The sequence below is a fragment of the Pan paniscus genome, chromosome 6, assembly GCF_029289425.2.
Source record: "Pan paniscus chromosome 6, NHGRI_mPanPan1-v2.0_pri, whole genome shotgun sequence".
In the NCBI taxonomy this organism is placed as follows: domain Eukaryota; kingdom Metazoa; phylum Chordata; class Mammalia; order Primates; family Hominidae; genus Pan; species Pan paniscus.
The window spans coordinates 188,671,048-188,696,119 of NC_073255.2; the positions used below are offsets into that span (position 1 = coordinate 188,671,048).

Genomic DNA, 25,072 nt, shown 5'->3' on the forward strand with positions numbered 1-25,072 from the left:
CCCGCGAGGGGGAGGTTGCAATGACCCAAGATTGAGCCACTGCACTCCAGCCTAGGCGACAGAGCGAAACTCTATCTCAAAAATAAAATAAACATAAAAACTGCAAATCCTAGCAGAAAATATGAACTCCTCTATACCCTCAGTGTAGGGAAAGGCTTTCTGAATATGACTCAAAAATCCAGAAGCAAAAGAAGATCAATAAATCTAACTCCATAAGAAAGAAACTTTTGCATGGCAAAAAAAAAATAATAAAAACAAAGTCAAAAGACACATAATACAGCCTGGACAACATAGTGAGACCCTGTCTCTATAAAAGTAAAAAATTAGCTGGGCTTGGTGGTACACATAACTCCTAGCTAACTCGGGAGGCTGAGGCAGGAAGACTGCTTGAGCCCAGGTCAAGGCTACAGTGAACTATGACCATACCACTGTACTATGGCCGGGGTGATGGAGTGAGACACTGTCTCACACAAATAAGCAAAAAAAACAAGAACAAATAAGCTGGCAGAAAGTATCTGCATCATGTAACACAGATAAAAGCTTACATCCCTAACCTATAAAGAACTCTTAAATTTAGGGGAAAATGCCAAAATCTTCAATAACAGGCAAAACACATGAACAGACAATTCACGAGAAGAAATAAAAACTGACCCTTAAACACATGAAAAAACGATCAACTTCACTCAGGATAAACAAAAATTAAAACTACACTGATACACCACTTTTCGCCCAGAAGACAGACAAACATTCAAAAGCTGAACAAGTCATCCTGTTAGCGAAGACGTAAGAAAAGTTCTCTCACACATCTCTGGTGGCAATGCAAAGTACCATAAGCCCCAAGAAAGGGAATCTGACAGTATCTAACAAAGCTACATATGTGTACACTCCTGAGGCAATAATCCTACTTCTAGGAATTTACCCTACAGATTTGTCCCTGAGAATTCAAAAACACACATGCACAAAGCTAGGGAGTGTAAAATCATTTATAATGCAAAATATCGTAAACTACTGAAATACCAAAGCACAGGCCATTGGTTGAGTAACCCATAGCACACATACACAATGGAGTGCTATGCAGCTGTTTAAAAGGAGAATGAGATCTCTTGAACTTGCCTAACTTGCCTGGAAGTGATTTCCAGATTTTATTACACGAAAAAAGCAACATGCAAAAGAACATATACAACATGCTACCTTCACTGAAAATAAGAGCAATATATCTTCTTATTCTTAGACGAAAAATAACAGGAGGTTTAAAACAGAAAACAATGAAGTTAGTTACTTCCAAGAGGTTGGGGAAAATGGGGTATAAATAATAAACAAGAGGCAGTGACAATTCTGAGTAAAACTTCATATAGTTTTGAGTTTGGAAGTATACTAATATCTTCTATATTTAAAAAATTAAATCACTAAGAAAAGAAAGGGGAATAAAATCTATTACTGAGAGCAAACTGAAGCAGACTTGCTTTTTAGATTGAGCAACTGAATAAATGTGCTGATATTGCTACAATCCAGAATTTTTATTGTAGAAGAACAGACATGCAAGAATGAGAAGGCAAAGAATTCAGTGGAGAAGGACAAGAACTGGAGGTACTGGTGTAAATTCATTATTTCTAAGTTATGTATATGTATATGAATATTTATGTGTATATACGTTAAGTGTAGGGGTGTTCAATGTTTTGGCTTCCCTGGACCACACTGAAAGAAGAAGAATTGTCTTGGGCCACACACAAGATACACTAACACTAACGATAGCCGATGAGCTACACACACACACACACACACACACACACACACACACACACACAAAACACCTCATAATGTTTTAAGAAATTTTAGGAATTTCTGTTGGGCCACATTCAAAGCCATCCTGGACCACATGTAGCCTGCGGGCCATGGGTTGGACAAACTTCTGTAAGTGTATACACACGCATGTATTTCCTGACACCACCTGCTGAAAGGGTGAAGAAGCAAACACCCTTCAGTAGCAATGAGCACACCCAGCACCCATTCCCCACTAAAGGAATCTGGGTTACTTATTTAACAATGGACTTATTCCAGGACTGGGGCACGGGAGGTATAAGATGAGCTTGTAACATCTTGTTACACCAAAAAGTATGAAGTGTTCAAATAAGTGGTGAGGGCACAACACCAGCGCCAGCTTGAAGGAGCAACCGACAGCAAGTATGGGACTATTTGAGCCAAAAAATAATTAGGTAATGAGTTGTAAATGATTGAAGATAACAGGAGCTCATGAGTCAGTATTAATAAGTAAGTTTACATGTGAAAGAAGTGTTCTTGCTTACAAAAGAAAGCAGAGGGCTAACTGGTAAATGCGGTGGGAGTGCTAGAGCTGGAAATGCATCATTTGCAACCAAAACAAAGCAGGTTAAAATGGCATCATCAGGCAGTAAGTTTGTTGTTGTTGTTGTTGTTGCTGTTGTTGTTTTTGAGACAGAGTCTATCTCTGTCACCCAGGCTGGAGTGTAGTAGCATGAGTTCGGCTCACTGCAACCTCTGCCTCCCGGGTTCAAGCAATTCTCCTGTCTCGGCATCCTGAGTAGCTGGGATTACATGGCACCCGCTACCATGCCTGGCTAATTTTTGTATTTTTATTACAGACAAGGTTTCACCATGTTGGCCAGGCTGATCTCGAACTCCTGACCTCAACTGATCCACCCGCTTCAGCCTCCCAAAGTGCTAAGATTATAGGCATGAGCCACCACACCCAGCCTAGGGAGTAAGTTTTTCAAATCTAGAAGGAAATTCTGAGGAAAAGCAAGATATTTGCATGGTCTTAAAGTGTCCTCACATACTGCTTTATTAGATACAAAGGAGGGGGAAAAGAAATTGGGCAACAGCCTGACCAGGTGATTCCCATGAGGGAAAGTGGAATAATGTGTGCTTCCAGCTGTGATACCCTGAGGATGGAGCAGTACTTTGCAGTATTCTGGCCAATAATGCATGCCTCTCATCTAATTATAAGGGGATATCAAAGACAAAATGGGGAAATTTGTTTGAAAAAAAGAAAAAAAACAAGTATATCGAGAAGAACTCTATTCTTCAAAAATACCAATGACAAAAACTAAATCCTAGAACCTACTTGGAGGAAGGGGTAGGTTATGAAGGACATAAGATCAAATGACATAACTGGAATATGGCTAGTACATTAGATAAACATACTACATTGATGTAAGTTTAGGAAGTTGATAGCAGGATTGTGATTTTTTAAGAATATTCCTACTATTAAGAAATACATACTGAAATGGTGGTAAAAAGGCACAACGTATGTAATTAACCCTCAAATAGTAGGGGGTTAGGGGGAATAGAGACAAAAACACAGACACACGCGCACACACACACACACACACACACACACAGAGAAAGCAAGAGAGGGCATGCCCAGTGACAATGAAATGCTAACAACTGATAAATCTAAGTAAATGGGACATGGGTATTATTTTTATTTTCTCCAACTTTTAGAGTTTGAACTTATTTTCAAGTAAAAACTTTCTAAAAACACGTAACATACCAACAAACAGACATTCTTGAGATAAAAATAGGAAAAAGAAACCTATCTGACAATGACTGGTTTACAATAAAGATCCTGAAAAGATCACCCCCACTCCAGCTCACCAGGGAGCAGCCCCAAACTAGACTGACAGCCCCGGGGGGGCACACTGATTTGCCCCAACATCTCCAGCCTTCACTACAGTTTCACACACAGTAAACACTCAAAAGTTAAATGCAAACAAATGAGCAAATTATGACTCAAGACTACAGAGAGAACTACAGAAGAATTTAACAGCAGAGAAAGATGATCACTCTTCAAATGGTTCAAAGTACAAACCTTTCAATCCATGAAAAACTCTATGGTAACTGTTTCTGTACTTACTTTGTGTTAGGCATTGTGCTGGGCACTTTATAGATACCACTTCATTAAATCCAACATCCCTGTGAGGTAAGTACCATTAACCTTCTATACACTGACTTAGGGAAGTTAAACAGGTAGCCAAAGATCATCAATTTAGTAACTGAAAAAACTGCAATTTGACTCCACAGCATAAGCTTTGAACCACCACACTATAGTGCCTTCATAGAACAGGATAAAAAGATTAAGTATTCAATAGTATTCCCAGAAATTATGTAATTCTGTCACTCTCAAAAGAGAATAGCAGATTACAAAGAGCAAATGAGAAAGAAGCACACCAAAGGGGAGACAGAACAAGCTGAGAAAGACACCCAGAATTCTCTACCAGTTCTCAAGATAATGAAAACCCTAATAAAGAAGATCAAGAGCAAGAGACAAAAATTATCCAGTAGTTACTAGATATTATTAGAGAGTGTAAAGAAGGTAATTTTTTAAGTAAATATATTTTTTTAAAAAGGTGCTGGGGCGGCGTGGGGGATGGGGACTCACACATCTCCCAAAGCTTTCAGGAAGAAAAAAAGGATTATGATTAAATTTTTTAAAGTTAAGATTTTTCTTGTGACAGCATAAACTGAAAAAACTGAAGAAAATGTTTTCAGAGTATAAAAAAGAAAAATTTGTAATATGAAACATTATACTGTGCCAAGTTCTTATAGCCTAAAGGGAACAGTCTCTTTCAGACATGTAGGGTTTCAGAAAATTTATAATTATTTTTAAAGGAACATAATCAAGACTCCGAAAGATTGAGGGTAAAGTTGGAATTAACAGAGGAAATATATTTTTGAAAGAAAATTGTGACAAGGTTTATAATCTAGGTTAATCAAATCAAACAGAGAAAAGGGGGATAAAAACTTCATTTTCAGTGGGGAATGGGAGAAATTTTATATCTTTAACATTTATAATCATTTACATTCACAAAATGAGATTCTGAATTATAAATCATTGCAGGAAGTAAAAGAAAAGTAGAAAGGAATTATAAGAACAATTTTGCCTCAAAACAGCCAAGCATTTCAATTACAACCATCAATCCCAACAGTTACCTCTATTAAGCTTTTCAAAAGATACATTTTTATAACACAAAAGAATCCAAAATAAAAAGATGTGAAAAGATAACCATTCAACTGTTAAACTAACACCCTACGTGACCATAGTGTCAGGCAAAGCAAAATACCTGCCCTTCCTGATCCCTCAACAAAAAACACATTACATAGAATAAAGAACAATTTTATACTGGTAAAAAGCACAATATATTAACACTGGCCTGACCTACTTGCTCAATAACAGCCACAAGGTATTTGTTTAAAAATATGATAAATTGATAGGAACAATTAATAGTGGTCAATTGTAACAACTTGTTGAATCAACAAGTCAAAAAATAAGGTAAAAGGACTTCATCTAACTAAATGAAATTAATAAACACAAATGCTACACCTTTAAAAAGTCACTACAAGTATTAAAACATTTATTTTAAAAAACCTACCTTAGTTAAATTATCTGATTAAATGAAATGAAAGCATAAATTAACATACTTCAGCACAACTTAAAAAAAAGATAAAGATATTCGGTAAGGTATATACATACATAAAGTTACAAATACAATAAATTTGGCTTCAGCCAAAGCTATAGCCTAAGGTAAACTTATAGTCTTAAATGTCCTTTTTCCTTAGGAAAGGAAAGAAAATGAATTACAAATTCAACTTCATATTAAAAATAAAAAGGCAAGTAGAGGAACTGAGTGAAGATAAGAGTGTAAATATACAAATCAGTCAAACAGCAGAGTTTTTCCTTTCCAATGATAAGTCATTCAGCAAGAGAAGGAATCTGAACTACCTGAGGAAGCAGGCCAGAGTTCATCACAATTCTTCAGCCCTCAGACCCCACTTCCCAGGTAGCCACAGCTGAGCACAGTTACCCAGCAGCTCTTTTTCCCCCCAGGAGAGAAAGCCCCTCCCTTCAACCCCCACCACTCAGGCAGATGCCTAATAGAACTTGCTGAAGACCACAATAGAACCTGGTAATACTGCTTGCAGTTCTAGGTGCCAAACCTCACTGGCGAGGACAGGGTGCAGGTACAGAATCTCTCTGCGTCTGCTCCACCTCCTCCCCCAGCTGGGGACCTGGGGTTCTGGCCACATCACCCTCCTTTCCCAGGCCCTCCACCTCCTCACTAGAAAAAGCAGTTCCAAGAAGAGCAATGACAATGCTGTGCCTTCCACTCCCGCATACGGGCCATCACGCCCTCTCCAGCTCCAGGAAAAACCCGCTCCAGGCCCATGAAGCACCTGAGGGTCATCTCCATCCCTCAACCTCACAACACCAGCAGCCCAGGAAGACTAAGCTTAAAAGCTAAACCGCATCTTGGATTCCAAGCGCTATCTCCACTACCCCACTGCCCCCAACCCGGCTCTGAACACCTCACCCTGAAGGGGCAGAAGCCAAGTGAGGTAGGAAGTTAGTTAATGAGTTCATCGGCATTTTTTGTAATAGCTCAAAATTTTAAACAACCCAAATGTTCACCAACAGGTGATTCAATAAACAAATTGTGGTATCTCCAGAACTCAGTAATAAAAAAGAATCACTACTGATCTGTGCAGCAATATGGATGAATTTCAAAATAATTACACTGAGTTAAAGAAGCCAGACCAAAAACGAGTATATACTACATGAAGCTTTTATTAAAAATTCTAGGAAGTGAATACTAATCTATAGTGAAAAAGCAGACTAGGAAGACAGAGTTTGGGTTTGAACAGCCACAAAGCAAGCCAAGAGGCACCAGGAAACTTTTGAGGGTGATGACTATGTTCATTATCTTGAAGAGTGTACAGTTTATTGTATGTCAGTTATATGTCAATAAAGCTGTTTTTAAAAAGCTGATGGTGATGTACAGATTTGAATAGGTATCCGATTTGTCTGTTCTCCATATAAAACATAGAGAGGATTTTAAAAAATAAATAAATAAACAACTTACTTTGCATTTCCAGCCATTGGTTGGTACTGATTTCATAACTGGTTGAAGACAAAAAGTATGATACCCTTTGTCACACGTATCACACACTAGCATCTTGCTATCTTCTCCCGATTGTCTAAAAAATAAGATAGCATTAATGATGCCTTATCTTTAAACTTATGTTGTGTAACATAAGTAATCATGAAAATAATCAGTCCTGGGAACTGCACAGTTCATAAATACCTCAGTATCTGTTTTGTCTCTGCAGATAGTAACAGAGGTAACCCTGCCATAAGGATTACCTCCTAAATGGTGATCTTTACTCAATGCTCACCTATGGTTAACTTGCTCTAGCCATTTTAGGATTCCTGCAAAGGAGGAAGGGTTAAGGCAAGATGAATAGCCTCTGATCTTTACTTTTAAAATACAATTTTTGAGAGGAAGGTGCTATAACTGCTAGGTGCTACTGTGTGGAAAGGAACAAATCTTGGCACAGCGAATTGAAAAGACACTGTCGTATAACGTAAAGAGGATCAAATTTGGCATCAGATCTCTATTTGTATTGAGGCTGCTGTTTTCTAGCTGTGTCACTACACAACTTAGACTAAAGCTCTCTGAGTTCCAGGTATAAAATGGGAATAATAAAGATTACTGCGAGAATTAAATGTAATGCAGGTTCAAGTGCTTAGAATGTCTATTAAGCAGTTAAATGCTGAACAATTATTTCAAAATACGAACCTTGTCATAATTATTAAGAATTATAGTTGAAAACCTAAAATCTTTCTCTAAACATTCTTCTGCCCCCAAAGATTGGGCCCCTGTCCTACAGCTTTATCTCTGTTGAGATTTTTGACTATAATCACTTTCAGATACTATGATTTTAAATTCAAGAGGAGGGGAAAAGAAACAACAGGGAAAGCAAGAAGAGCTGAGAGAGGAATCTCCGAATGAAATCTGGGGGATAAATAGAAGTCAACAGGAAGATGGGTCAGTTAGCCTCCAATTATTATTCAGTTCAACCTCTCCATAAAAAGTCACATGTTTTATCTCTTCAGCTACATGGAAAGATCTTGGAGGACAAGTACTCTTCCTTCAAGTTCTTTTAATCCTTCCCAAGAAACTGAGCGCAGATATAAGGTATCGAATAAATGTTTACTGAATATTTTATCTAATTTTTACCAAAATATGGAGGTACATAGTCCTATTTATGTCACGTAACTCTAAGATACTGACGTTTATTTCTTATCAAACTAAATAATAAAAACAGACTGATCATGGCAGTTGGGCATAATTCTTGCTGGTTACAACAAAAATTCTCAGCCTGTAAATGAAGATACTGGTAACATCCCCAAATTATCATGCTCATTAGAATCATGGGGGTGCAAGCAGAAATCACAGAAAAGACTGGAGAAATGACCAAGAGATGAAATACCATAGGAAAAGATAACCCCCTTACAAATTTGTAAATGCCACATATTTCGTTTTGGAATTATGCTGACCAGGATCTACTCAAGGTGGCTTTTAGAGAGATGCAGATGTACATTAAAATAATAGTAGAAATTGTCCTTCCTGGAATGGAAATTCAAACACATGACTGATTTTTTGGCTCAACTCTAATTCTTCTACTTCTGTAGTTAGACGTTTAAATCCTATTAAATCTCCTCCCCAGTACCCCTTAAGAAAAACTACTTTATTCTTCTGTTTGTTTTAAATTGTTAATATCGCTTATTTTTTAAATTGTTGGCAAATTTAAATTAGCTCTTTAGACGACCAAAGCAATTTAAATGATTAAAATCAGTTTTGTTTAGACTTCTTTCAAAGTTATATAAATGTTATTTATATTATAATATAATAACAAATTATATTATGGATATATACTGGATAAATGTTATAATATCCAGTAATTTTTTTAAGTATGATGAAGTCACTGAATGAATATAGCTAAAATATGAACAACCTCTATTATATTACACAAACCTTTAGCACCTAGTAATAGGGTCCCTCTTAAACCCAATACACAGCTTTGAATTGAAATGAAAACTTACTTGCAGTTCTGGCACACTTTGCACTCAGGACATTGCCAACCTGCACGTTTTAATGGAGTAACCGCTATATCCAGGCACATTCCATGATAGTGCTGACCACAAGTAGTACAAAAGAACTGATCTAAGAGGTCTCCCGGGCTGTCGCACACTGCACAGTTTGCATCTTCCTTCGCTATAATTAACAGTAAAACAATGAAATTGTTGTATAAGAATTTAAATTTTTTCTGACTATACAGTAAAATCATTTGAAAGGATTTGCATCATGAACCTTTCAGACATTTGAAGTTATTCACATTGAATTGTCATCTAATCAGAAAGAGGTACCAATAAAAACACTGTAGGGTATTTAATCTAAATGTAACCACATTAAATTTAATCGTATAGTTTTGCAATTATTTGTGGCTATATCTACTTGAGACCATAAGCAGGTCTTCTTTAATTTTCTATTCCTAATGCCAATGATAATGCTGGATACCTAATTAATGCTCAATATACGCTTACTGGAAAGAACCAAACAAGGAAAATACAAATTAAGAAATGCTTTGCAGTGTAACATAAACATTTTCTTTGAATGTTAAATGTATTTTGAAATTACAAAATCAGATAAGAGACAAAATTAAGAAACATTAATATCAATTAGACTAAGATGCTTCTTAAGCATAAACAGACTATTCAAATCATATAAGGGCTTTTTTTTAATTACTGGAAAATGTCTTATGTGGAAGAACATTAAAGACAGAAGCTACATATTCATACACAAACACATTACTTAATATACTAATTATATATTCATCTATATTAATTTCTAGTTGTAAAAGCATTAAAATCCACATAATTATGGACATCATCCATCCCTAAATGTGGATTAAAAGAAAATGTACTAACAGTTCTTTTACCACATAAAACAGAAAATATAAGGATAAACTGCCCTGCCAAATATACAGTTAAACTTATGCATACTGCAAAATAAGGAAAATAATGTATTCTAAAATCATACCGATCTTAATGTATAAAAAATATGCCTGTATATAACAAGTATCACAAAGTATATGAATCTTTTCATTTTTTGAAGGTTTGATCATTCCTATCTACTATTCTGACTCATATGTTCTTTCTTTTCCAGTCAAGCCTATCATACCAACCTTAGATAATATATATAAATATGCCTGTATTTAACAAGTATCACAAAGTATATGAACCATTTTTTTTTCCTTTTTTTTTGAGACAGAGTTTCACTCTGTCACCTAGGCTAGAGTGCAATGGCACGATCTCGGCTTACTGTAACCTCCACCTCCCAGGTTCAAGGGATTCTCATGACTCAGCCTCCCCAGTAGCTGGGATTACAGGCGTGTGCCACCATGCCCATCTAATTTTATATTTTCAGTAGAGACGGTGTTTCGTCACATTGCCCAGGCTGGTCTCAAACTCCTGAGCTCAAGCAATCCTCCTGCCTCAACCTCCCAAAGTGCTGGGATTACAGGTGTGAGCTACCACATTCAGCCTTTTTTCCACTTTTTGAAGGTTTGGTCAATCCTATCAATTTCTCTCTGACTCATACGTTCTTTCTTTTCCAGTCAAGCATCTTGAAACAGAGTAAAAATATATTTCTTTTATTTGTACCGGAGTCTGCAAACTTTTCCTGAAAAGGGCCAGATAGTAAATATTTTAGGCTTTGTGAGCCATAGCAGTCTCTGACAAAAAGTCAGACTTTTTGTTTTTATTTGCACTCTTTTAAAAATGTAAAAATAATTCCTCGCTTGAGGGCAGTACAAAAACAGGCTTCAAAATGTGGACGCTGGCTGGACCTCTGACGTACTTCATGAAGGCTGGCTTAGCACCTAATACTCATCTGAAGCTACATTAGTGAGGTTGCCAATGTCCATAGGAAACCCGATTGTTACTTTTTAGTCTTTGGCTTTTTGCACTTTGTAGCATTTGCATTGCTAGCCACTCCCACATTAAAACGCCCCTTTCCTTAGTTTCTATCATGGCAACTCTCTCCTAACTTCTCCTTAGTTTTCCCCTACTTTCATCTCATCCTCCTTTGTTGGCTTTTGTACCTATACAATCTTTCTAAATGCTGGAGTTTCTTAGGATTTCATCCTTTTCCTTCTTTCCTAATCCCCCATAGTTTCCCTTTGTGATCACATCAACTCTCATGCCATAAAATGCCACCATGATTCCTAAATCTGTATTATTGGCCCTAGAATTCTTTCATAAACCCCAAACCTTTATTCTTCAAGTCTTATTGGATCTCAATAGCCAGATGTTCTAAAAACACTCAATCTCAACTGCTCTAAAGTGAAACTTTTTTAAAAACCCGAAACATCATCCATTTTTCTCAAGAATAAAGGCAGAAACCTTAGTATCATTGTTGACTCTGAACTCAGCCCTGACCCAACACATCCAGCCAGATCCCAATTCTTATGTATTAAACTTCCTACACATCATTCTTCCTTGTATGTTTATAGTTTAGTCTATCATATTAGGTTGGTGCAAAAGTAACTGCAGTTTTTGACATTACTTTTAATGGCGAAGACTGCAATTACCTTTGTACCTACCTAATACTCTGTCTCGCTAACTGCAGTATCTTCTGCATCAAATCATCTCTACTTATGATTCTGACATCCTCTCTAAATCATTTTCTACACATCCAGAACAATCTTTCAAAAATGTAAATCTAATTGTTAACCTCTGTATAAATTAAAACTCCACCAATACCTCATTTTTCACCTAAAAGAAAATCAGAATTTTCAAGTATGAGGCAAAAAGGCCCTTATCTCCCTTTCCAACTGAATCTCAGAACCACTCACTATCTCGTGGTCATAGTGGGTTGTCTGCCATGCACCTCACATAACATGCTATTCATGTCTGTGTGCTTTTACACATTCTGTTCCCTCTGCTTGAAATTTTGTTTTTCTGCTGTGCTCCCAGCCTTCAAAACTCTGCTCATGGCCGGGCACAGACACTCACGCCTGTAATCCCAGCACTCTGGGAGGCCAAAGCAGATGGATCACTTGAGGTCAGGAGCTCGAGACCAGCCGGGCCAACATGGTGAAACCCCATCTCTACTAAAAATACAAAATTAGCAGGGTGTGGTGGCACATGCCTGTAGTCCCAGCTACTCAGGAGGCTGAGGCAGGAGAATCACTTGAACTCGGGAGGTGGAGGCTGCTGTGACTGGAGTTTGCGCCACTGCACTCCAGCCTGGGGGACAGAGTGAGACCCTGTCTCAAAAAAAAACTCTGCACATTATTTCCTGAATACCTATTACCACACCCAAATACCTTTAGTTGTTGAATATTACTTTTACCCATATGCTTACAAGAAACTTCTGTTACATAATCAATTAATTACAGCACAACTCTGTGAATCCTTGAAGGACAGGGGCCTTAACTTTTTTAACTTTGTATCCCCAACTGCCTAACATGAATCAAGTCTTATTGAACATATTTTAAGTGAAGGGACTTACTGCTAAAATCACTTTTAAATGGCTCTTTAAGTGATAGGCATTTAAAATAAATCATTAATCTAACAATGGAAGCATCATAAATTAGTTCATTTTTGATAGAAAGGACATAACTGGGATGTTATGTTTCTTAAGAGAGTACCAGTATTTATCTTTCAAAATATGTACATTTAAAAATTGATCTCTTTTTGCTCACCGTAAAACTTTTAAAAATTGGGGGAAATAATAAACTAATTATCAGATAAACAATTCATTTTTCTATTATACTTTCCTAGGAACACTAAAATGCTTCTGTGAAACTTTCTAGAGTTTGCTCCCCTGACACTTCAAGTTGCCATGGTAGCTACTAGCGACATGTGGTTTCCGAACAAGTGAAATGTAATTAGTTCAAATCGAGGTGTGCAGTAAGCATAAAATGCACACTGGATTCCAAAATCTTAACAGGGGAAAAAGTATCTCAAAATTTGAGATATTACTATTTTGGATTACTGAATTAAATAAAATTTACTACAATTATTCCCAAATGTTTCCTTTTACTCAAATTTTTAACATACCCACTAGAAAAATTACTTATGTTGCTCACACTGTATTTATACTGCACAGCACTGTTATACACAACAAACTTCGCTCTGCAACAAGACAACTGTCATTGTCACAAAAATCACTTTTTAGACTATGATGATTTCCACCAATTCCTTACTGATAACCTTGCTGTGTTCTTTGATTACTATGGATCATTGGTAATAAATTAGTCAAAGAAAAACATCCATGTAATACATACATCTGGTGCAAAAACACTTAATATGCCTTATGTGAAAAACAATAATTTTTAAAAGCACTACACAAAGAAATGAGGTTGGTTCCAACCATCCCAGTCAGGGAGAAGATGTGTGGGAATACTGAAACAACCTTTTGGAGGTCATGTATAAGATTATCGATACTACTGGATAGCTTTGGTGTCATGACAGAAATTAAATATGAATATTTAGACACACATGTCTGTAAGCCAGAGACACTAAGTTTAAAGCAATAATCAACTAAGAAATTTTTCTTTAAACAGTTGAAAAAGCAAAGACAGGCTATAACTAAAGATAATTTAAGAGGGGAGAGGAGTAAAATCCAGGTCTATTTGGATTCTAAGATCAGGCTCTTGACTACTAATCAAATTGACTCCTCAGCAAACTTTACTACTGATCAATGAAAGTGATGAGTATTTGAGTATACACAAAAGTAGACATGAAATGCCAACAGTGGCATAAGATGAAGCTAAATGAAGTAAAGGGAGCAAGGTTCTTATGGCAGGAGAAAAGTGAGAGGAAACAAAATGATCATCTTTAGAGAAGGTCATTTCCTAAAAGACAGCCGTAAAAAGAGAAGAGATAAATAAAAAAGACAAAAACATTGAGCTTAAATTAGAACAGAGCTTATCACAGATCCTTAAACTTGATGAAACTATTGCTTAAGAAAGTCCAGACAACACATAAGAATAAAAGCATTGGTGAACAGCAACAAAAGTCAAAATAGCTGTCATACAGTGTGAATTTAAGAAGGACCAAATCAGCATTGCTTTCTAATTTCCATCACACCCTATCATCTGCCAATTTTCATTACTGGCAGGACACTGTGCTGCTGAGTGATTTGTCTATAAAAGAGAATCTCTGGAAAGAAAAAATAAATCATGGATGTCATCCAAAGAGGCTAGACCGTATCATTGGCAGGTAGATAAGAAAGGTCAGAGGACTGACAGAATTTAGGGTAAAAGAAAAGCAACAGGACTTAATGTCAAGAAATACAAAGATAACCAAAGAAAAGAGGCTGGAGTTAAAGCTTAAGTGAAGTAAAAGGAATTAAAGCTAAATGATGAGTAAATACACTGAGGAACAGGGGGTGAATTAGGATATGTAGCATTTCCATGTTTAAACCTTGCAAAGACTTCTCATTGCAGACCGAATAGAACCCAAACTCCTTCCCTTGCTTACAAGGCCTACATGATCTAGCCTTTGTTCGCCTTGATGATGTCTCTACTACCCACCTAGTAGGCTACTATGCTCCAAGTAAAATGACATGCTGTCTGTTCATGAATCATGCCAAATCCATTCCTCAAGGTCTGTGTAGTGGTCTGTTCCCTCTCCCTGGAATGTTCTTTCCTCTTATCTTGCATGATTGGCTTTGTGCCATTCAGTTTTCCTATTCAGGAAGTATATCTGGTTGTATCTCCTAGATGAATTTTTAGTGTAAAATTTCCAGACAAGGTTAATGTATCCTTGTATCATCATGAAAATAATGTTGCAACAATGACCAGCCATTTACCTATGACAGAGCACCCTAAAAGTGTTTCCTGATGAAAATCTTGGCCTTCTTCACAGATACTCTCTTTAGTGGATTTCTTTATAATGAGATGCATGCTTTTGTTAAATTTCTCAACTTTTATAAAAAGATGTCAACCTTACTCCTAACTCAGTCAACTATCACAGCTACTGCTCTGCCCCTTAGGAAGCAGCAGAAAATACATATACTCAATATGTATTATCATTCTCATAACTTAATCCTTAGATAGGAGGTAAAATAACTACCCTTTTTAAAGCAATTAATATATACAAGGCACAATGTTATGTGAATTCCATTCATTGTTTTCATTTAACCCTCATAATAACACTATGATTTAAGACAGTATCATTTTAAAAGCATAAAAATTAACTTCTGCCATGACACACAATTAGGATAGGAAAAAATATTTATAAAAGATGTTAAAAAGGTGACAAAACATCCTATCTGCAATATTCTTTAAATTATATCCTTGGAACTTAATCCAAGATTATGATCGTCTTAACAGATGGGTCAGAACGCTTTGTAGTTAGAATGCACTGTTTAAGATCCCTAAGGAGGCCGGGCACGATGGCTCACACCTCTGTATCCCAGCACTTTGGGAGGCTGAGACGGGCAGATCACGAGGTCAGGAGTTCGAGACGAATCTAGCCAACACAGTGAAACCCCGTCTCTACTAAAAATACAAAAAATTAGCCGGGTGTGATGGTATGCGCCTGTAATCCCAGCTACTTGGGAGGCTGAGGCAGGAGAAATCGCATGAACCTGGAAGGCAGAGTTTGCAGTGAGCCAAGGCCATGCCACTGCATTCCAGCCAGAGTGACAGTGCGAGACTCCATCTCAAAAAAAAAAAAAAAAAAAAACCCCAAAGAAATCTAATTTAGTCATTTAGGCCTTGATTTTACACCACCGACTTAGTTTGAAGGCTGCTATAAGAAACAGCCCTATGAAACTGGTATTTTTCTACTGCAAGGTGGCTACTTTAAGACAATTTTTCATTGCATTGTATCAAGTGATGTCTTGTTATTATTATATCATTATATCAAGTGACGTCTTGTTATAAATAGTAAGAATCAGATTAAGGGCTCATATTTCCTTCTTTGTATTGACTGCTGAAAAGGTATGGGGCCAAATTTGTGGTTACGTCTGGAATTATATATTTTTGGGGGGGGTCTCTCTATTACCTTCATATTTATCCTATCTAAATTTTCCATTGCCAAATTTCCTTACTTTAGTTTTATCCTATTGCTCATGTATTTTTATGAGTCTCCATAAGTCTATTTTGGAAAAAGGCAGAGTACTCATAATTTTAGTATATCTTTTAGCTTTATGTTGCCATAAACCTTTCATTATATACATGATCAAAAACAGCATATTATCTCACCTCAGTATTTATTATTTTACAAACTGATTTATGATTGCTAACATGTAACTGAAGGTATACACTGTTAGAACACAGTTTTCAGTAGAAAGTAGCACTGCCATTAAGTAATAAAATGTTCTAACATTAGAACAACATTCTTATAAAAGTTTGCATGTTGTTTACTGAGGTCTAAAGCATGATTAACTACAAAAGGCTGAATAAAATTCAGATTCTTATATACACACAAAATTGTTTTATTGAGATGACAAAGTATATTTATTATGCCACCCAGAATATAATCCACTCTGATAACTGCCAGTTTATGCACTTGCTGAAGTAACTCAGTACATAAATAGTAGCCATAACAGTTGCAGTGCATGAAGTTCTTCTCTTCCAGATTGAAGAGTGTACAATCTAACGCATTTTAAAACTTTAAATCCCTTATTAGCCTAAATATAATTTAAAATTTTAGTTTGCCTTACCTATAATTTGTCTGTACACTAGGTTACTAATGGTGATATGATTACATATGTGGACACAAAATAATTTTAATGGAAAATGAAATTATGGTACTCAACAAAGAAAAGGGTAATGATCATGTAGACTAACTGTATTTGAGATTAGTTTAAGCCTGGGGTAGCTATACTTACGTTTCACAGACCTGGAGAAGATAGGAAAAAAGCTTTTATTAACATTGCTAAGGAACAGGTAAAAGCTAACATTAGGTAACTAAGAGGTGACATAAAAAAGATTGAATAAAATATCATGGAGGTTTCATAATGAGATTGGAAATTCAATAGACTAGGAGAAAAAAGATCCCAAAACATATATGCTCATAGGGAAAACACATAGTAAGAAAAAGGAGAGATCTCTATTTAATGATACAATAGTAAAGAGTTATAATTTCCTATATAATGTAAATTTCAGGCATTTAAACATTTTCATTGAATTATAAAATACTATTTGGAAAAGAAAAACAGCACAACTGCAGATTACAGAAGACTAAGATAGATGAATCATGAAAAGGTACTAGCAGAGATTTCTATTATACCTATCAGGGATACACAATTTCTAAGAATTTCAGAAGTCTTTGGTGTTCTTATTAACGTAAATCCTGAAATAACACCTGAGTGAACTGTCTTCTAATTCTTCAACTGGATGGCTTTTTAGTGTAAAAGATGTTGAATACTGATTGACTTTTTAATAAATTATTTTATAGTATAAATCAGAAATACTGCATAGTCCCTATTTACATCTTTCTACAGTGGTTTTTAAAATGTTTTAAGAATAAAAACCATGCAAACTTTATTTGATTTTTCTGAGGAAATAACTTTTTGGATTTAATTTCAATGAAACCACTGATAACATTTCCCTCCCCAACGATCTCTGGCAACGATCCCTCAGATTTTAAAGATTATGTATTATTACCTTTTAATACAAGTAGAATAACACTCAGGGAATTTACAACATTTGTTATTTTCAGTAAATACATTGGTTGAAGTTTAAAAGTCTATCCGTAGTAAACTTACATCTTTCAGGAGCTTGGTCAATGTGTTCTGGACAAAGCAGGAAGATGTGACTGAAATCCTGAAAGGTGCCGGCTCCTGCAGCACAAGGATAATGATACATCTGGGTACATTTCTCTTCACAGCATTTGATAGTGGCTCCAAGGTGCTTACAAAATGCACATCGCTGAAAGGGGTAAAGGAGAGAAATCTCTTTATAAAACCTTGAAAAGGAATATTCAAATATAAGCTGGGAAGGTATAAAAAACTCTCTGTATATCACAAGTAAAACAAATTGAACCTGCAAAATATTAAACAAAGGATTCGTTAAAAATAATAAAATCTACATTACTCAATTTAGCGCTTCGTGTGCTACCAACTCATCCTTCCATTCAAATTAGAAAGTTAGAATTTCATTCCTTATATTTTCAAAAATAAATTTTGAAGCATTTTTGAAACAAAACCTAAAGATTTTTTTTTAAAGCAAATAGTAATATGGTTAAAAGGGCAGGTTTCTATATTGAGGATTATTATAAAGTTTTTAAATCCCACCAAAACTAGTAATAGGAACATATATTTTATTTATGAGACATATTACTATTTTTTACCCTGCCTAAAAATAAATACAAAATAAACTCATCAATTATAAGTTAACAGGGACACAAATGGTTAAAGACTCACAGAAAAAAACACAAAACTACATACTTCAATGTAGCAATCAACTTCAAATTTCTTAACAAAAGATGGAAATGTGGGCGAAAAAAAATTAGTCATCTGGTATCTTTCCCATTTCAACCTGCCTCCATTATCTTGCAAGTGGTAAAACGCACAGAAATAAGCCCCAAACAAGAGGGGCAGTCTAGGGCAAGTGAACACATAAGAAGTCAGAAGAAATTATGTAAAATGTTGCATTTACTTATTCAGTTTTCCCTTAGAATGATTCACAAACTCTTCCTCATTCTCCCAAGCCCATTTTGAGCATCATTTTCTTTGAAGAGAGTTTGATGGGCCCTGTACTATACAGTATGACATCTCTCTGTGGGAAATGACTATCTAACATAAATTTTTGTTTACACCATTACATGGTACTTACTTGCTTATGCCATTACATGATCAGTTTATCTTTTCCTCATCCTAGTCCAAGATCCTTCAATTGAGGCACCATACTATCTTTGTATCCAAAGCACCAAAAATGCTGCTTGAAACAGGCCCTAATAGAAAGGTGTTCCTATACATATAACAAAAAGACTTAACTTTTGGTGATCTTGTTTGTGAGTGTGGCTCATAAACAGCTTAGCTGAGATAACTGGAGCCTCATGTAACACAGACAGTTGGACCCTGCTAACATTACTGTGGATATCTTCACATGTTACTACACTGACTTTATATTCTGCTAATTAACCAGGGACTACAGTAGTTAAAATTATAATTGTTTTCAATGTTTTATGTGTAAATCTGTATATCACATACTATCAAACTCTTCCTCACTGTCATCAGTCTACTGCATTTGAATCAACATAACAAAGCTAAGTGACTCCTGAGGGCTAAATCAGAAAGAAGAAAAGAAAGAGATACAAAAATTTGGCTGGGCCCGGTGGCTCACACCTGTAATCCCGGCACTTTGGAAGGCCAAGGCGGGTGGATCACGAGGTCAGGAGATCGAGACCATCCTGGCTAACACAGTGAAACTCCATCTCTACTAAAAATACAAAAAATTAGCCAGACGTGGTGGCGGGTGCCTGTAGTCCCAGCTACTTGGGAGGCTGAAGCAGGAGAAGCTTCTAAATAACTCATAAACAGTAATTACTGTTGTGACACTTTAATTTTATATAATATTATAAGTATACAGAATAACATTTCAGTGCTATTTTGGCACTCAAGGGTATTAATGCATTAGAAACACAGAAAATAAATATTTTTCTTCATTGATAAAGTGTAATAACCAGCTTTTACAAAACAGGTAATTTTTTATAACTCCCAAGGTATCTAAATATGTTTAGTGCATTAACAGAACCCAGAATTAACTACAAATACAACACCTCGGTAGTCTAAATGTCTGAATAGAAAGACCACGTAAATGTCGAAAGGAAAAGTACAATCAATCTGTTGAAAAATGTTTATAACAACTCATTAACATAACTAATTTCTGCTAAATTGTTAAAATCTAAAATCGCTTATTTTGATACCATATGGCAAGTTTTGCAGAAGCCTTTTGCACTAAAAATAATCTTGGCAGATAAAATATAATGAGAGGTAAGTATATAATGACAGAAAGTAATTTAAATTGACCAGCTTCTCAATGTCTTTCTCATTTTAGAAACACCAATATGTTCTCTTAATCATATCTGCAATGAAAAATATTATATTAGCTAAACTACTATGAGAAGTACTGGAATATATCTAACATACTAATTTACAATATCATATAAAGATATCAGTGAATAAAAGAAGGAAAATAAAACACTACATTTAGGAGAACGCTTCAAACCCATCTGTTACAATTAAATAGCTAATGAAGAGCACTCGGCATTAAAAGAAAATGTTTACTATATATACACAGTCTGGAATGTATCTTCCTAAACCAAGTAAAAAGTACTTGTAAAATCGTAGACAATATCAAAGAATGGATTTCCACAGGGAACTTCTCAAATGTCAACACTCTTATACACTACACATAAAAGAAATCAAGCAAGTTAAAATATTAATAATAAAATAAGTAATATATAATACATAAGTAACAATTACGAAGCTAATTAACATTTGGGGAGGAGGGATAAAGTAAACAGCTCTTGGCCGGGCATGGTGGCTCATGCTTTTAATCCCAGCACTTTGGGAGGCTGAGGCAGGTGGATCATTTGAGCTCAGGAGTTCGAAACCAGCCTGGGCAATGTGGTGAAACTCCATCTCTACAAAAAATACAATAATTAGGTGGGCATGGTGGCATGCACCTATAGTCCCAGCTACTCACGAGCCTGGGGTGGGAAAACTGCTTGAGCCCAGGAGGTTGAGGCTGCAGTGAGCTGTGATGACGCTACTGCATTCTAGCCTGGGCAACAAAAGTGAGAACCAGTCTATAAAATTCAAAAAAAAAAAAAAAAAAAAAAAAAAAGGCCCTTAAATGGTGTATCAACTACATGGTTTATTTGAATCAATAATGAAAATTCCTAGACAGCATTTTTTCTTTTTACTTTTATTCATCATTAAAAAGACAGGGAGTAAGAAAAGGAAAAAAGTAACATGTTATAATAATATTTTCCCATATTAATCCAAGAACACAATAACAACAACAAAAACTCAGTGAGAACTCGTATTACCAGTTTTAAGAATGAGTCTGAGGAATTTTCAAGACTTTTATTTAATAGTTTGAAATAATCTGTCAAAATGTATCCATAAAACAAAACAGAATGAACAAAATTTGAGATTAAAGTTGTATCATAAAAAAATACCAAGAAGTTAAATATTCCACAGCTCATTTAATTAATTATCCAGTATTTATTCTGTACCAACTATAGCAATGGTTTTAGGCTACGTGCTCTAATAAATAAGTATTATAAGGCTCCCCATGCTCCAAATTTGTTTTTAATCTTCACCAGTCTTTTTTTAGTATTAGGCAACTAGGATTCTCCCAGGATGCAGTAATAAAGAACAAAGATGGAAAGTAAGAGAAAGAGGTAGAATGACATGAAAATCTGATCCAGAAGGTGCAATGTATGTTTTATATGAGTACCAGAATGGGAGAAAATAGGAGGGATTATAATCACCAAAATTCTAAAGGAAAAGTTATGTAAATATCTAATAATAAAAGCTAACATTTAATTAAGCATAATCCTCATTCAACAGATGAGGAATCTAAAACCGAAAGAGTCATTATCACTGTTCCACTTATATATATGCTTACAAAAATACCCACTCTTGATCTGTAACAATGTCTCCTTAAACTCCCTGAATGGCAGCTTCAGGTAAAAACTTCCCAGAAACTTTGAAATAACAAGGATAAAAGGAAAATTCTTGGAGCCACATAAAAAAGAAAACAGATCATTACAAAAAAAGAAGAATCGGGCATCAGTTCTCATTATCAATACTGAATTAAAAAGAAACCCCAAAAAAATCATTATTTTCCTAGGCCTATAAAAAATTATTTAAAACCAAAATTTTAATGTCTGTTAAGCTAACATTCAAGTCCATGGATAACAAATGTAAATAGGTTAAATTCTCTAGTAAAAGATAGCAACTTTCAAAACATGCAAAATATACTACATAACACATATACATATTTTACATATTACTACAGACTTCATTTATGTATGTGTGTGTACACATATATAATATGAAATAAATGAAATACTTTGGATATTTGTCCCCGCCAAAATTTCATGTTGAAATGTAATCCCCAATGTTGGAGGTGGGGCCTTATGGGAGGTGTTTGGGTCATGGGGGCAAATCCCTCATGGCTTGGTGCTGTCCTTGGGATAATGAGTGAGTTCTCACAAGATCTGGTTGTTCAAAAGTGTATGGCATCTCCACCCCTCTCCTTTGCTCCTGTTCTTGCTATGTGAGATGCCTGCTCCCCCTTCCACCATGCTCCTTCCACCATGATTTCAAACTTCTTTTTTTTAATTTATTATTTATTTTTTTGAGACAGAGTTTCACTCTGTTGCCCAGGCTGGAGTGCAGTGGCCTGATCTCGGCTCACTGCAACCTCTGCCCCGCAGGTTCAAGCGATTCTCCTGCCTCAGTCTCCCAAGTAGCTGGGATTACAGGCACCTGCCACCGCGCCCGGCTAAATGATTTCAAACTTCTTGAAGCCCTCACCAGAAGCAGATGCCAGCACCACACTTCCTGTACTGTCTGCAGAATCGTGAGCCAATTAAACCTCTTTTTGTTATCAATTACCCAGCAACAGGTATTTCTTTACAGCAACACAGGAGCGGCTATATATATGCACAATGCACAGTGACATACACAATTCAAAAACAGACTTGAGGGGAAAAAACACAAACGCTAACCAAAAAATGCAGGTATAGCAATAATTGCAAAGAAATAGAATTTAAACTAAAAAGCAGTGAACAAGTCAAAGATAATATTTCATAATAACATGTTTTATGTTACAGTGTAAATTCCAAAAGAAGCCATAGTCATTAAAGTTTATACACCTAATAAATATATGTCACATATAAAAAGTAAAGCTGAGTAGAAATAACATGCATAGATTAGACTTTAACATAGCTCTCAAATCAGGATATTAAGTAGATATGAAATAAATAATAACAATGATCGGGTTTGATTCAAACAGACACATAAAATACACACAGATCTCTGTATTCCAAAAATAGAGAAAACATTCTATTCAAATGCACACAGAATTTTCAAAAAAAAATTCACATGTATGGTCATAAAGAAATGTCCACATATTTTAAAAAGCAGGTATTTCCTAGGTTATATTCAGTAAAAGCAGATGTGTCCCTAGACCTAATACAATAAAAATTAGAAATTCACAATATAAGGATAAAGTACCAAATCTATCCACTGGCAAAATTTAAAAGTCCTTTCTATATAACGGCAGAGTTTCAATCAAGAAGAAAAATCATGTATTATTTTTAAATGATTAAGAAACATCAAAAAAATCTCTGAGACGTGGCAAATGTGGTCTTCAAAGGAAAACATATAGCTTCAAACATGCAAAACTATAAGACTAAAGAATTATAATAAATAATGCCCAATTCAAAAATTAAGCCAATAAGAATCAACATATAATCCATGAGATTCACAATCTAGGGAAGTAAACCCACCCTAATACTGTGTTTATTAAAATGCTGTTAATGAGATCCGAGGTTTAAACAACTGTTCACTTTAGAAAATGAAATAAAGCTGACTGAAATAAAACCTAATCTATGAAATTATTCTGTATATGAATTGACCTGAAGTAATGAACAGTTCATTGACTGACTCATAACTCTTGTTCTGGTCCAGGCTAATCATTCTAGTTGGCATACTATTAAACACACATTTCTGATTGAAACATCTGCTAAAAAAATAACATCAAACGACATTACAAAATCAAAATGGAGACTGCTAAGAGTGGGACTTTTCTCCTGCCAGTATCTTTCCTTTCTGCCACATTCTCCTCCCTGCTGCCACAGTAATCTTTCTGAAGGAATACAAATATATTCTGAATCACACGCAAACCCCTCAATACAGAATGTGTGGTAGGCAGTATTCTAAAATGCCCGCATACCACCAACCCCACCAAATTTCCTACCCTAATACAGAGGCTGTAAATATGATGAAATATCATGGCAAGGATAATGCCATTAATATATTATAAGGCAAAGGAATTCTGCAGATGTGATTAAAGCCACCAATCAACTGCCTTTGAATTAATCAAAAGGGAGATTTGCCTAATCTAATCAAATAACCTCTTTGAAAATGGAGTTTTCTCCAGCTAGTAGCAAAAGGGAAATTCATAGCAAGGGAACATTTCAATACACTGTTGCTATCTTTGAAGATAAAAAGAGCCACGAGGAAAAACCAAAGAGTGGCCTCTAGGAACTGAGAGTTACCCAAGCCAATAGGCAGTAAGAAAATGGTGAGCTCAGCAGGGTGCGGTGGCTCATGCCTGTAATCCCAGCACTTTGGAAGGCCAAGGCAGGCGGATCACGAGGTCATGAGATCAAGACCATCCTGGCTAACACGGTAAAACCCCGTCTCTACTAAAAATACAAAAAAAAAAAAAAAAAATTAGCCGGCGTGGTGGCGCACGCCTGTAATCCCGGCCACCTGGGAGGCTGAGGCACGAGAATCACTTGAACCCAGGAGGCAGAGGTTGCAGTGAGCCGAGACTGCACCACTGCACTCCAGCCTGGGTGACAGAGCAAGACTCCGTCTCAAAAAAAAAAAAAAAGAAAGAAAGAAAGAAAGAAAATGGCGAGCTCAGCCCTACAACTGCATAGAACTGAATTCCTCCCACACCTGAATGCACCTAGAAGAGGATTCACCCCCAGAGCCTCCACCCAGGTAACACCTTGATTTGAATCTTGTGAGACCTTAAACAGAGAGCACAGTTGAGCCTACCCTGAGTTCTGACCTAAGTACATGGATGCTGTTTTAAGATATTAAGTTTATGGTAATTGCTTTATTATAACAGATAACAAACAGAGCAGCATTTCAAGGCCCTCCATGCTTTGGTCTCTGCCAAATCACTATTACATTTTTAAGATTTTTTTTTAAACATTATACTTACATTACACAATGTCTTAACACTATGAAGTAAAAATGTAAATATTTTAAACTCTGGCTTGGAAATGAGGAGGCAGAATCTCAGATATTTTCCTAAAAAAATAGGAGAGGCAAGCTTTCTGAGTCCACAAAAGTGCCCTCTACCTATTGGGTCAAAGAAAAAGTAATCTCTCTATTTGTAACAACATACATAAATTATAAACCCTGAAGAAATAGGTCCCTAATAGCTATAATCTTTAATATAACCATAAATA

General features: G+C 35.8%; 1 protein-coding gene across 6 annotated transcripts in view; it reads right to left on the bottom strand.

Moving 5' to 3' along the window:
• The window catches only part of KMT2C (lysine methyltransferase 2C), a 301,574-nt gene that overhangs the window by 120,966 nt on the left and 155,536 nt on the right, over positions 1–25,072 (bottom strand). For all 6 annotated transcript variants that reach the window (XM_063606427.1, XM_034965307.3, XM_034965305.3 and 3 more), the window contains 3 exons: positions 17,607–17,769; positions 8,921–9,092; positions 6,897–7,011 (listed from right to left, as the gene is read on the bottom strand). In XM_063606427.1, the coding sequence (XP_063462497.1) occupies positions 6,897–7,011; positions 8,921–9,092; positions 17,607–17,769 (450 nt within the window). The remainder of the gene's footprint in view (positions 1–6,896; positions 7,012–8,920; positions 9,093–17,606; positions 17,770–25,072) is intronic.